The sequence below is a fragment of the Poecilia reticulata genome, linkage group LG1, assembly GCF_000633615.1.
Source record: "Poecilia reticulata strain Guanapo linkage group LG1, Guppy_female_1.0+MT, whole genome shotgun sequence".
Lineage (NCBI taxonomy): Eukaryota > Metazoa > Chordata > Actinopteri > Cyprinodontiformes > Poeciliidae > Poecilia > Poecilia reticulata.
This window is the reverse complement of record NC_024331.1, coordinates 28845149-28860037: the sequence shown is the minus strand read 5'-3', so window position 1 is coordinate 28860037 and position 14889 is coordinate 28845149. Positions and strand designations below refer to the sequence as shown.

The 14889-nt window shown below is 37.2% G+C and overlaps 2 protein-coding genes across 3 annotated transcripts in view; both read left to right on the top strand.

Moving 5' to 3' along the window:
* The window catches only part of slc43a1b (solute carrier family 43 member 1b), a 15127-nt gene extending 13689 nt beyond the window's left edge, over positions 1–1438 (top strand). The window contains exon 15 of the mRNA XM_008419471.1: positions 198–1438. Within this exon, the coding sequence (XP_008417693.1) occupies positions 198–410 (213 nt within the window). The 3' untranslated portion in view covers positions 411–1438. The remainder of the gene's footprint in view (positions 1–197) is intronic.
* A 2358-nt stretch (positions 1439–3796) lies between these two features.
* zdhhc5a (zDHHC palmitoyltransferase 5a) overlaps positions 3797–14889 on the top strand; it is a 23943-nt gene continuing 12850 nt past the window's right edge. For both annotated transcript variants that reach the window (XM_008419455.2, XM_008419461.2), the window contains exons 1-5: positions 3797–4227; positions 8178–9722; positions 12162–12283; positions 12382–12539; positions 13827–13999. In XM_008419455.2, coding sequence (XP_008417677.1) covers positions 9559–9722; positions 12162–12283; positions 12382–12539; positions 13827–13999 — 617 coding nt within the window. In that variant the 5' untranslated portion in view covers positions 3797–4227; positions 8178–9558. The remainder of the gene's footprint in view (positions 4228–8177; positions 9723–12161; positions 12284–12381; positions 12540–13826; positions 14000–14889) is intronic.

Genomic DNA, 14889 nt, shown 5'->3' with positions numbered 1-14889 from the left:
ACAGCTCCCTGTTGATATACCCGTCCACTGATGAGGAATATGCTGCAGGTGCGTGCAGCATCATCATGGACACACCCTCCAGGAGAAACGCCTCTCAGCCCCCTCTGGTGGACAAAGAATGGGAGAACAACCCCAGAACCCCAACACAAACCTCCCCGGGCTTGTAGAGAGAACTCACCTTTACTTTTTTCCTGCAGATCAACGTTGGCCTTCTCATCCTCTCCCTGGTCGGCTTCCTGCTGCCATGTTATCTTTTCTACCACCGGAGAGGCCTAATCAGAGAGAAGGCGCAGCTAGATGTGATTGCTGCCTGCCAGTCTGAGAAGGAGAAAGAAGATCTTATCCAGTCAAACTGTGAAGACGAGGGGTCTTCAAAATATGGAAACATACCCAATGGGAATACTGGTTAACTGGTTACAATGACATGATCACTTATTGTCAGCAATGTTATTATTTTGACTATGACTTATGTGTTTCTGAGAAAAGAAAAACATAAGTCCTAAAGATAAATACCCAACGAAATAAGCAAAACCAAGATTCCAGATTGAAAATGTGCTCTTCATTAGGGCTGGACGATATGGCTGAAAAAAAAAAAAGAAAAACAAAGCTTTGCCTACATCTCCCAGAATGCCGTGTGGTTCTGGACCAGAGTTCCGTGAACATGTTATTAAACAATTTATCTATTGTTTATTGCAAAATTTATTGTCACTGATTTATTGTCTCTTAATAGAACTACAATAATTCTGAAAGCTAAAATTGATTGCATTTTGGATTTCAATTCACGGCAAAACTAGGGAGATAAATACATTTTCATCGATTAATCAAATTTTCTGGTTTTGGATAATTAATTTTTGGACAATCTGGATTTTTCTTTTTCACCAATGCATTCATAAACCAGATGGATGTTAGCTCACCCCAGAACTGGAAAGCACGTTTTACAGTTTCTATTTATTTTGACTTTGAATTCAGGTTAACTCAAAAAAAGAATGATTAAAATAAAAGCCGGTTTTTAAGATATTTTCTGCCATTTCTTTTCTTCTTTTTTTTAAGGAAAAGAGTGACGTAAATAATATCAACTATTTGATTTTATTTCAAAAATAAAATAAAATCTGGTTATTTTTTAGCCATATCGCCCATTCCCAGTCAAAACCAACAGTCAGATGAAGAATCAACTTGTATTTTTTCTTCATTACAAATTTAGAAAAAAAGATAAAGCGGGACCATTATGGCAGAACTTCATCCTTTTTTGTTGTTTTTTTTGTTGTTGACTGCATTCATTGTTGTCACTTATCATGTTATATTAATAACTAGGCTTTCAAGGTTTTTTGTGTGTAAAGTAGTGTATTTTGTATTATTGAGGCCAAATGTATAAATATTGATGTGCAAATGCTACAACATCACTGACTGGGACAATTAAAAAATATATTATCCCAATGTCCTCGGGACTTTTAATTAACCCAAGAAATTGAAAAGTCGTCACAACACTTTGCTCAAGATAATAGAGCATTCATTACACTGAACGGAGTCTGTGTAACGTCCGACTTGAAGAACATCAGACTCTCAGGTTTTATTATTAAGGTTTAAGATTTATTTAAAATCACCACATCTCACAGTCTGAGGCACTTTGGATTTTAATCTATAATTGCCTCTGTATCTTCAGACTTACATCCAAGATGGAGGGTTTGAACTTTAATATTTTCAAAACAAAAGCAGCAAACATTTTAGCAGCACAAACGTAGCATTGTTGACTGACACCAAATTTGTTTGATTTTATAAATACGGGAGGGACTGGTGACCTTCTATGATCTCTGGAAACTCTATTTTTATTAATATCTAAAAAATGATAGCACGAAAGTGTTTGGTGTTGAACGTTTGTGCTACATTTGTGCAGCAATTATGTTTGATTTGGGTTATGTGGATTTGCAGGTTGAACTTTTGACTGTTGCTTTTATTAATATATTTTACAACAAGAGCAGCACAAACAAAAATCTTAGTAGGACAAATGTAGACTTCATAAATGGGGGAGGGGCTGATTGACCTTCTATGATCTCCATAAACTTTACTTTTATTAATATCTTTTTAAAAATTAGCAGCACAAATGTATAACAAACTCCAGTTTGATTAGAAGTACATTGTGGGAGTAAATTCACTGAAGCCTGATGCTCCCTCTGCTCACTAAAGACGTAGAAGAAGAAAATGCTCGAAGAGAACCACGTTTGCAAGTTTATGCAACATTAACCAAGTGGTTAATCAAAAATAAGAACCATTCTTCCTGATTTACTGATGAGTCTTATGGAAGTTCAGATAAGGAAACACGGTTTTCTTTGTGCAACAGCGCATGAGAAACGGGTCACCACATAAACATCCATTGTTTTTAATGCCTAGATTGCCTCTTTAGTTTAGGGATTTATGGAATCACATGGCGACTGCCCAGAAGCTGCAACACACAAACACACAATGCATGTTTGTTTTCCTGGTGGCAGGATTTAAGGTTTGTTTTCACTCCCCAGCTTGTGTCTGTGTCAGAGGTGGGTGTGTGTCTGTGTGTGTGATGAGCTTGGCTGTGTGGGTTTATCCTCACAGCCCCTGCTGTCATTTTAATCTGTCCATTGAGTGGTCTGTGTGTTTTGTTTTTTCATGCTTGGTGCAGTATGTGTTCAGGGAGACAATGTATACTTTTTGGATTCACTAACTCCACTGAAACAATTTTCTGAAACACCACCAGCTTAGATTAATGTTTGTGAGTTGTAACTGTTGTTTGAAATTGAGTAAATTTGGGATTTAATCTGTTATTCTCGTGGTTTAGGGATTGAACATGCTGGTAATTAGTTCTTTCATAAATCAGTATTTATAAGAGGTGAGTAGTAACTAACATTTACTCAATGATTTTTTGGGGTGAAGAAATTACACAATACTTTTCTGTAATTGTTACTGCAATTATTTATTTGATTAAGACATTGTGCATTCATAAACAATTTAGATTTAAATACATCCAATTACAGCAAAGGGTGATTTCCACTGTTTGTCCCCCTGCCAGATGGTACAGACTGAATGGTTAATACAAAACACCCACACCCACACCCACACACGTAGACACACAACAACAACAGCAACAGTAATTTTTTGTCAAAAGTCATTTTGATGGAAAAAAAAAGAAAGTGACAATATTTTTCAAAACAACTTTTTAACTTCACATACACAATATCACAATTTTATATATCAACCAAATCTCCCACGGAAACATATTGACCCACCCATACATATTACCTTCACTTCAGTTATATGGTAATATTGCTACTATTACCAACATTTCTGGATATTCTACCTACTGCGAGTAACTTCACTAAATGAAGTGGATATATAAAACGTATTCAAAAATATTTTATTGCTCCCAAAGGGAAATATATAGATAAGAATACATTGAAGAAGTGCTACTCTCATTTTAGTACAATTATTTAGTGGGCAAAATTATATTTCTGTATAATAGAGCTTGAATATCTGCATAATAGAAATAAATCTGCAGATTTCTGCACGTCAGTGTGCCAGTGTCTCATAAAAGTAGGAAGAAGTCTTGTCAGATTGAGTTTATGTGTCAGTCACGTGTAAAAAAATATGTTAAAAATTAAAGATCTTTGAAAGGAGCGTCGGACTGTGCCGCACTGTGTTTTCTATCAATTTATTCACGATTTGGAACGATCGTGACGTTACCTGTTCTGATGGGCGGGGCTTGGCCTCAGACCCAATAGTATACGCGGTTAACTTGATTGACAGTCGTGTTACCCAATCAGTGTTATTTCTATTACGACAACTCCGCTCTTGGACCCTGGCGCTGGAGTTTTTGTGGCTGTGAGAAATCTGTCGGCCTCTGGGAGTCTGCTGGCCACCAACATCCTAGAGACGTGAGAGGAGGATATCATCTTGTGTGGATTGTATTCACTGAGTTGTCGCAGAGACTCTGCGTTCATCTCGGAGATACCAGGTTATGAAAGCAGGGAGCTGCTCGCGCCTCCTAACCCCGTTTAAGCTAGCTGTCTCCAGTAACAAACGTCTGTCATATCGGTGGTTTTTGCAACCAAACCCTCTTAGGGTGAACTAGCTTAGCTGGGGTTTCTTTATATGGACCTGGAATAGCTGTGCTGAATATTTCTCATCGGATAATCCAACCGGGACCCAGACAGGCACACCCTCAGCCGGGTCCGGATTCCTGGCCGCTGGAAGCCCTCTCAGGTGAGGTGAATGATTAGCCGGCAGCTAGCCAACGCTAACACCTGGGTAGCTTACGGCTAACGGCAGCTCAGGGTGCAGCGTTAAAACCGAATGAGCTTAACGGTGTGTATGTGTGTTGTAGGTATTTTAAAGTGACTCCCAGCAACGTCGAAACGTGTCTATATTCTGTCGTAAAGAACTGTGTAATCACGGCTGTCTCCACCCTGATTTTTACAGCATAACTACCCACATCGACTCCTTAATGATTGGATAAACATTATTAAAAAGCAATATTGATTCCGTTGGCCAATTTTTCTGTCATCCCAGAGTAACATCCACACCCCACGGCCCACTGTGGGCGTCGCTGTAGTTTGCGCACATTAAAAAAAAAAATCCATCTAATTCCTTCAATCAAACACGGATCTTTTTATTTTTATATATTTATTGTTTATTTTTCTATTCATAAACGTGATAGAAATCCCTGGAGCATCTGGATGATCCTATATTTAGGCCCCATCAGCAGATGAAGCCACCTGGTTCATGAGAGATCTGAATTGATCAAATCTGACAAGGAGTTTTGCTGAGTTGTGAAATATTTTAGAGCACTTTGCAGTGTTTTTCCTCAGCTGATAAGTAAAAAGTAACCACTGGTGATGGTAGCAGGAACCTCCACTACTCCTAAAATGAACTGTTCAGAGTTCAAGAGTCATTGGACAGGAGCAGCAGCACACACCTGGTCCTGTCACAGTAAATAGTCCCAGAAGTTATTGCGATAAACAATAATATTGTTGTTTTGAGACCATTTTCAAGTAATATAATGGTAATGACATAATAATGCAAGAACATTTTATTCTCCAAGATCAATAATATTGAGTATTTAACGCCAAAACTGGAAGACCTTATATAGATCCAAAATAAACAAACAAAACAAACAGAAATGAAAACTATGAAAACAAAAAGGTGCAAGTTGAGACCATCAACTATCATCCAGTTTTTGGTAGAAAGAGAAAAACAATAAATTATGAAAGTGGAAGTTATTGAGCATGTTTTAATTTATTATGCAATTAATTGATTTATTGTGACACGCTTACACACACCTAATGTGAATTTGGATCCAAGCTGGTGGATGCGGTGGACTTCTTCACATGTAAGAAGGTAACCACAGTATTGGAGAATCAACAACTATGTAATCAATCATGGATGGTGGTATGATTGTTTCTTAATGTGCGTAAGACATATTACGCATATTAATATTTACGCAATATTAATATGCAATATTAATATGCAATGTTACCCAACAGTTTAGATAGAATAGATGGATTGATATAAATTTTAGAATATAAATCTAAAATAAAGAATCAGCTTTATTGGCCAGTATCATGTACAGAAACAGAATTTGGCTTGGTCTGCACACAGACATAAAGAATAAATATATATAATTTACAGGAATGAAAGAAAGTTAGTAGGGCTGGACAATATGGCTGAAAAATATATCACTATGTCAGCCAATATTGATAATTATTGATTAGGTTTTTGTTTTAATTACGTGAAATACTGCCAAACTGCTGATGCTACTTTTCCTGTTTTATCCAGTTTCCTTTTGAGCTGTTTTACTTTTTTCTACTGTCACTCCATGCCGTTGTTGTTGTTTATGTTCAAGTTGTTAGGAGGTACTATGGCGACACTTACTGAACAGGTTGTCGCTTGGTAACCAAAGCATAAATTAGTTAGTTAATGACATGACTAAAGCCTTTCTTCTGCCTACATCGCCCAGAATGCTGTGCGGTTCTGGATCAGACTTCACTGAAATGATTGAACATTCTATTGATAGTATTTTCTGTTGGTACAGATCACTTGTCTATTGTGATTGTTGTTGTTTTTGTGTTACAATTTTTCTGTATAATGTTTTCCACTTTTCTGTCATCACATCCTCGCCTCTGTAGTAAATCAGTAATTTCTCCACCATGCATCTTGGCTGAATGAGCGCTGTTCAGATCAAACTTCAGGAGCTTTCTGAGTATTGATACTTTAAAATGAAACCACATAAGGTGGATTTTGCATCGCACACCTTCTTCCATTTGGACTGTTTCACTTTGCCGTCCTGGAATGACCCCGCCATCTTTATTTCTGTATCAACTGGCTTCACTCAAGGATGACTGGCAACTCTCCCTTCTGGCTGGCAATCACACTGAAAAAAGATTAATCAAATTGAACTAATTCTAATCTAAAATAGCATTAATTGGGAATTAATAGTAAGTCAATTAATTGTTTGCATCTCAACTGTAAATCTAAAATTCATATTCAGACTGTTTTATTGATTAATATTTTGTGCACAATCAAGAAATTTGATTTTGGTTTTCAAGTGCTCAAATACAAACATAAAGTAAACATTTGTAAACTTTTTACAGGAATAAAATAAAGATAGGAACAATATGCACGTGTATTTGCAGCCATTTTTTCCACATATATAAATAAAATAAACCACAGAATGATTGTTGAAGCGTTCAATTAAAAAATTACTTATTTCTTTCCCCAAGAGAGAAGAATAATCAACCCAGGCTGTGAGGGGGAAGAAACTCTATGTGGAAATAGCCCTGATATGAAGGTTTAAGTTTTAAGTGTCCAGAATGTGTAGGATCTGCAGATATGCTCTTCCTGACCTATAAAACTACTCGATGGAGGGGAGGCTAGCCATTGCAGTTTGGAGCTGTCCTGTTTAGTACGTGAGCAAAACCATACAGCGATGGACGAACACAGTTCAGACGGAATAATGGCCGTGTAGAAGATGATCGCAGCTCCATTGGTTGGCTGTGCTTTTTGTGTTGCCGCAGGAAATACAGCATCACCTCAGATCATAAGATTCCCTTATGTCGGCTCAGATCAATCATCACTTCACCGCTTGCTCATTGTACAAAATGCTGCTTCTTGTCTGTGAAACTATAAAACAGGAACATAGAAATCCATTCCTGTCTGGAGAACTCTTCATTATGGGCAATGTCATTATGAATACGATAGAAATACACTTTATTGTACCAAATTTAGTTGTAACAGAAGCAAAGTGACATAAAGGCATGGAGATTCATGCAAAGGTAAAAGTATCAAAAATATAAAAATACTAAATAATATACAGGAAGGCAAAATTACAACATAATGGCATTTGAAAAAACATTGTTTTTGTTGGTTTCAGTTTCTACATCATTTATTTTGCTTTGGCTGTTTTAGTCCTAATTACAAATTAAACAAATTAAAGTTTGTGTTGTTTCTACATGTTTGACCAAACTTTTGACACTATTGGTGTATTTAAATGTGCTCTACTGGTGCAGAGTTGCCAAATAAATTTGTATTTCAGTACATTTCCATCTGTATTAAAAAAAAAGAAAGTTTTAATCAATTCAGCTGTTTCTTTTGTATACTAAACCTTTAATATCGGTATCAGAAGTGAAAAAAGTGGATCAGTTCATAACTAACATATAAAAGCTTTACATAGTCCTATCATAAGACATTTTACCAGATGATGAATTGTTTCAGAAGTTATTGCGATAAACAATAATATAGTTGTTTTGAGGCAATTTTCAAGTAATATAATGGTAATGGCATATCAATAATGCAAGAACACATTCTCAAAGATCAATAAACTTTAATTCTTAAATGAACATTTGCCACTGGAATTGGAAGACATTTTGAATATCCAAAATAAATGAATCAACAGAGATAACAAATAAAATTAGTTATGAAGTCTCTGTAAACAAAAATGTCCTTTAAAAAAAAAAAGCAGGATATTTGAGACCAAAACAAAAAAATTAAAGACTTTTATCATCCAGTTTTTGGTAGAAATTGAGAAAAGGGAAAAACAATAAATCATGCAAATGGAAATAATTTAATTTGTTTTATTTATCATGTGATTAATTGATTATTACTTATTGTGACAGGCCGAGTATCTCATGTTTTCTCATTGTGTTTTATCTCTGTAGGTGGAGCATCCTGACCAACCATCAGAGCTCGGGAGGGAACGAGGAAGGAGGGAATCCCTCTGTCCTGTTTTTGAAGAGGAAACTGAACCCATCTGTGAAGAATCTCCTCTTCTCCTCATTTTGTTGCTGTTCGTTTTAGCACTTTCCTCCAGAGAGGCGTATTCCCCTAAGGGTCAAGTTTGTAGCGCTGTTATCCAAGCCTCAGTTCTCTCTGAAGGGCCGAGTGAGTAGAGGGAAGTCCCTGGAGAAGGAGGCGAAGAGGAAAACCGCCTGTAGCCGTTACATAACCAACAGCCACGGTCAAGCACACCGTCATCAGCAACGGCTTCAGTCCTGCCACATTTCTGCCCTGAAATGAGATAATTACCCTACATCATCACTGAGTGTAACGACTCAGCAGCTGCTTGTGCATGGATACTAATGGATGGTCTGCTGGATTTAGCCCTGCGTGTTTTGGGAAGAAGTGCTCTGTGGCTTCCTGCTTTTTGCCCTGTGATCGCCTCGGGAATGTAGCCGGCAGGTGAGGTGGTTTCAGCCGGCCACCGCTGGGGTTTAGGGATGCCCCGACACAGGAAAACCAGACTCCTCCTGCACTGGCCCGCGTACAGACTGCTCTGTCTGACACACGTCCTGGACTGAAGCTCCAACACGCTCAGAAAAGGGGGGTTGGCATAATTTTTTTTTTTTTGCAACCATTTTACTGCATTTCTATTTTGTTTCTTTTTTGTTTGGATGCGGATGTGTGGAGCTGTCGATGTAATCTGAAGAAGACCACAGAGAAGAAGAAAACAGCGCGCCTCAGCAAATCATTCCTCTCTTTTCTTTGTTTCTGCCTCACTTGGTTTATTTTTTTCTCTCGTTTGTTTCCACCTGAACAGGTCTACCTCTGCTTACATACCTCATTTATATTCCCAATCAAGCTACATCTGGCCACATCAGGGTGATGCTCTGCTGGAATGACTTTCATTCAAAGGGTCCAAACACTTTTTTTAACAGAAATTTTATTCCACTACAAAGATTTCTGCCAAGCCTGTGATCATTGAGTTGAACATCATTCCCTTCAATTCACTTCTACTGCTAAAAGAATAGTTTCTACTCTTCGACATGTTTGTTTGCATCGTTTTGGGCAAAAACACAAATTCCTTTGGATAATATGTGACTTTTGCAGTCGGCAAAGTAAAAAAACCCAGAGGAAAAAGAAGCGTCCACTTTGCTTTTCATGCCGGATGTGGTGCTACATAAAAGTCAGACCCCTCCTCTCCTTTGCATCCACCCTGTCCCTGTTTTTGCTCTAGAGTTCACTTATCCCGGAGCGTTAATGACGGACTCCTTAACGTAGTGGTTGGCGAGCGAAAGCACCAATCGCAGCATACAGGAAGTGATGCCAGGTAGCAGCAGTAAGAGCGGAGGGCGGGGTCCATCCTCGTCGCCTCTGCCGCACGCTGTGGTCTCACCCAGCAGACCCCTCAGACCTTCCCGCTACGTCCCAGTTGCAGCCGCCACCTTCTTCCTCGTTGGGTCCACCACGCTTTTCTTCTGCTTCACGTAAGTCACATTAATGCAGACACACGCAGAGTACCCAAAAAATTGTTCTCTAGTAAAAGTAAAAAGTAGCTGTCCAAGAAATTACTCGTGTAAGAGTAAAAAAGTAGTACTGAGTAATCAAATTATCAATCATTTAACATTTAAAAATTGCATTATCAGATGGACCAAAATATAAAGTTAAGTGGGAATTTTGGTATTTTGAGGATGAAAATTACAATAATTTTTATAAGTAACAATATTACACAAAATAATTTTTTTCCAAATCAGTTTCTTTCAAAAAAAATAAAATAAATAAAACTTATGAAACTTTAAGAAAAACTGCAGTGATTACTGTTTCTGGTGAATTTTTGGTTAAAACGTGTATGTTTTTTATTCAGTGGGTAGAAAATCCAGAAATTTTACTCAAGTAAGAGTAGAAATACTTCATAGCAAAATTAATCAAGTAAAAAGTAGAACATAGTAAAAATACTCCTAAAAGAGAATTTTTTCATAAAAGTTACTCAAATAAATGTATGTAGTTATTACACAACTCTGGCAACAAGGCAGTTCAAAAAACTTTACATCATAAAGACACAAGAATACAAAGTCATAGAAAACACCACACAGCTAATAATTGAGAAAACTAGTAAACATTACATTTTGCCATCATTACATATCAAAACATTGGTCAATGTTTAATTTTTATGGTTCAAAAGTAACTTTAGTCTAGATTTAAAGGAACTCCGCGTTTCAGCTGGCTTTCAGTTTTCTGGACGTTTGTTCCAGATTTGTGACGCAGAGAGGCCGAATGCTTCTTCTATTTATGGGTAAAAGTGTTTGTTTAATAGGTGAATTAATATAAGAGAATACAGTCAAAATAATACAAGTATAAAGTCCTTATTGCTTTAGGAAAAATATAATCACAATAATGTTGTTTTTTCTTTTTTTTTTTTTTAACTACACATCATTAAACAAAGTGTGAACTATTTAATTGAGAATAGCCGTAGTACGCTTTAGTCATATTTTATCAATCAATTGAAAGCAGTTTTCAACGGAAGAAGATTAGGGTCACAAAAAATGTTTTTTCTGTTTTTTTTTTCTCAGAATTTTGACAATTTGAAAAAAAAAAAAATTCTGACTTTAATCTTTTAAGATCAAAAGTAAAAATTCTGGCATTTTTCTCAGATGTCTGATTTTTGACGTCAGAAGATTAAAGCCAGAATTGTTTTATTTTTTCAGTGGCCACAATCTTCTCCTGTAGTTTTCAAATGCATTCTGCCGAATTACATCAAGGTGAAATAATGTTCGGTATTATTTAACTTTAAGAAGTACTCACATTAAGTGCAGAGGTTTGTTAACGGGTTTATCAACCCGTTTCACCACAACCGACCCTTTGAGGGCATTCATAATGTTGATTTGGCCCAAAGTAAAATGAGTTGGACTTCCTGCTCTGAAGGAATCAGGAGTAACCATCTCAGACAGTTTTATGGGGTTTGCAAACATGATCGGTTTAATCTTTTTGATGATTTCCCATTCCCGGCTGCCATTTCTGGTGGCACAAAGCTAAAACCCAAACTCTCGTTCTCCACTGCTCTCTGCAGTTCAGCTCGGCTGCTTGTCACAGAGTGAGAATGTGGAGAAAAGAGGCAAAAGAGCAGCAGTGGGGAAAAAGTGAGGAAAATCTGGTGGAAAGGTGTGATTGTGTATGCAGAGCCGTGCCTCTCTGCATGTATGCATGTGTGTGTGAGATGTAATCTGTGTGTGGTCAGTGTGGTGGCCGGTCAGCTCTGTGGATTAGTGAAGGGAAAATAGGCCAACATCTGTCACCCTGACAAAAGCCCATCATCCAGTCTGTCACTCCGTCTCTGTTCCTGCAGCTCGTCTCAGTCTCAGGTGAACACTGAACATCGGAAATAAAAATTGAACATCTGCTTACAGCTGGGCCTGTCGCAATAAATCACATGACAAATTAAAATAAACTCAATAGTTTCTATTTCTTTCCAACAAAAACTACTGGATGATAAAAGTTTAAAGACAAAAGCTCTCTATATAGTAGAGAGGTTTTCTATTAGTTTTGTCTTATTTCAAGTGTACTGAGATATTTGCTGTAGAAATTACAACAAAAATACTTGATAAGATTTAATGTTTTTGCAGTGATTGGAAACAAATGTCGCACTGAAAGCAGTAGTTTAGCTGAAAGTATTTTATCTACTTTTTTTCCTAATTTAATTGGTTGCTTATTTTTTTTCCACTTACTTCATTAGTTGTATCTTGTTTAATTTCTGCTCGTGTTTTTAAACTTTTACTCTTGATTTTTCTGTGAAGACCTTTGAATGGTCTTGTACATAAAATGTGCTATATAAATAAATTCTCCTTACCGAACCGAATCGCACCGTTCTGCATCAGTCAGAGAAAACGTGTGGTATTTTGGTTTCTGACGCGGTGCTGTCCGGGTTTCAGGTGCCCGTGGCTTTCTGAGCAGTTCTCCGTCGCTGTTCCCATCTACAATGGAGTCATCTTCCTCTTTGTGTTGGCTAACTTCTGCATGGCCACATTCATGGACCCTGGCATTTTCCCGAGAGGTGAGCAAAAATGAAAGTCGTTATAGAGGAGGTAGAAGCCTCCAAACTTAACTTACTGGTTTCATTTTTAAATCTAAAAACGCGCACTGTCCCTGCAGCGGACGAAGACGAGGACAAAGAGGATGATTTCCGCGCTCCGCTCTACAAAACGGTGGAGATCAGAGGGATTCAGGTCCGGATGAAATGGTGCTCAACTTGTCGTTTCTACAGACCGCCACGCTGCTCCCACTGCTCCGTCTGTGACAATTGTGTGGAGGTGCGTTCAAGGACACTCATAAAAGCTGTTCTTATTGTTTGTCGTCATCAGTCTCTAAGTCAGAGTGATTCCAGTCAGAAATACCAAAAATAATCTAAAATAAATCAAAAAATTTAGTTTGGTTTCAATAAATCAATTTATTGCATGAAAAACATTTATCGTTTTTCTCTTATCTCTTTTTCTACCAAAATCTGGATGATAAAAGTCTTCAATCTGGTGCTTTGGTCTCAACCAGCCTTTATTTTGACGGAAAGCTTTGTATATAGAGACTTCAGAATGAATTTTATTTGTTGTTTCTGTTCTTTTAATTATTTTAAAATGTTTCAGTGTTAAATGTTCATCAGTATTTAAAGTTTGATGATATTTGAGAATGTGTTCTTGCATTATTATGCCATTACTTGAAAATGGTCTCAAAACAACAATATTATTGTTTATCGCAATAACTTGCAGGATAATTTATCGTCCAGCAGAATTTGTTAATATTAAAAGGCGAAGTTGCACGTAACATTTTCCATTGCAAGAAAGTTATGCCAGTAATAATTTTACCCTAATCACAAATAAAAAGTCTCAATTTATATAATCTACTTGTGCTGGTGGGGCCAAACAAAGTCAGTCCAGGGGCGACAAAAGGCCCATGAGCCACACTTTGGACACCCTGAATAGTTTGACTTAGAGATTAAAACCAAAGCGACATGAAGAGCCTCCGGGATAAATTCACCTTTCCTCTGAGGCCCTGTTTGGAACAGGAGTGTCAGATTTGGTGAATCTCTCAGTGGAAGATTTTAATGCTGCAGAGCAAAATGTGTAAAAACTATTTTTATCCTGAGGAGGATATTTACCCTCCAGAGTTTTCAGAACAAGGATCGGCCTATAGGGTCCCAGTGTGAAGCATCAATAATTTTAACAAATCAGTGGCATGAATATGTTTAGACGGTACGGTGAAATAACAAACTGTGGTACATGTGAAATATTTTTATTACAGTGGGGAAAACGCAGCAGATTTTTAAAGTTCTCCCAACGAAGGGGGATGTTTGTAATTTTCAATATAGTTGCACTTCAACTGTGAGGGACAAAATCCAAAAGAAAAACACAGAAAATCAAATTATTATTATTAATCGAATGAAATAAATATTTAATACAGTTTTGTTGACAAAGGTGGAACAGCCTGCTTCAAGCAGATCTAAATGTATTATTCCAGCTGTTTATTTGCACAGCTCTAAACTCAACACTTTAATAGCTCAAACCAACAATAACTGAGGGAATCCTGTTTTATTCGTGACTCTTCAGGAGTTCGACCATCACTGTCCGTGGGTGAACAACTGCATCGGCAGGAGGAACTACCGCTACTTCTTCCTGTTCCTGCTCTCTCTGACGGCTCACATCATTGCCGTGTTTGGGTTTGGCCTGCTCTTTATTCTCTATCAGCAGCAGAACATCGGCCACCTGCACGCCATCGTTACGTATCCTTTAACGGTTTTTAACTGTTCCATTTACTCACTAATTGGTCTGTAATGTTTGGTCTATAGAGCTTTGGAGCTGACGTCACAGCGTATGACGTTTACGTCGCTCGGCGCCATGTTTGCAGCCCACAGACCAAAACAAACTAGTCAGAACACCTGTGTTGTCATTGTATTAACAAAGTTGTTTTGCAAATTGGTTACTGGATATTCGTCCTCCGCGGAGTAAGGGACGTTCAGCTCAAGGTTGATCTAATTTATGAACGCTAATTTCGGCCAGCTGTTCTCTACCGATGCTTCCTGAAGCGCTCGGAGGTTCACATTTCCAAACATTCCTGTAAATAAATGCTTTGTCTTGTGACCAATACAAAAAGTGGTAATTCATGCTATTACACGAGGCACATTATCCTCTATAAAATGTTTAAGTCATATTCAATATTTTAAATATTAAATGTTTTCTTCAATAGCTTCCAAATCGTGTGCCCCATTAACTCAAAATCTGAGTGAAATTATTCACTAGACCATATAGATGAGGCATATTTTTATTTCATTTTGACCCCTTTTTTATTTTTTAACCAAATTTGTATTTTAAAAATATATTTTTAAGAAATTTCCTAAAATGTATTACCTCAGATGATAAGCACATTTGTAACCTGTAATGTTCAATTGCATAAAATTCTAGGACAGGATCTATTTCATTACATGTTTACTTACCTGAAATATGTTAACTACAACAAATATTTACTTAATTTTTATGAAATAGATCACACTTTGCCATCTTTATTGTTTAATTACACATCTGGTTTGTGTCATGATGTGGTGTGGCGGTGGACACAAACGCAGCAGGCAGTGAACGTACTTTATGAAGATGTTATTTTTAATAAACTAAACAA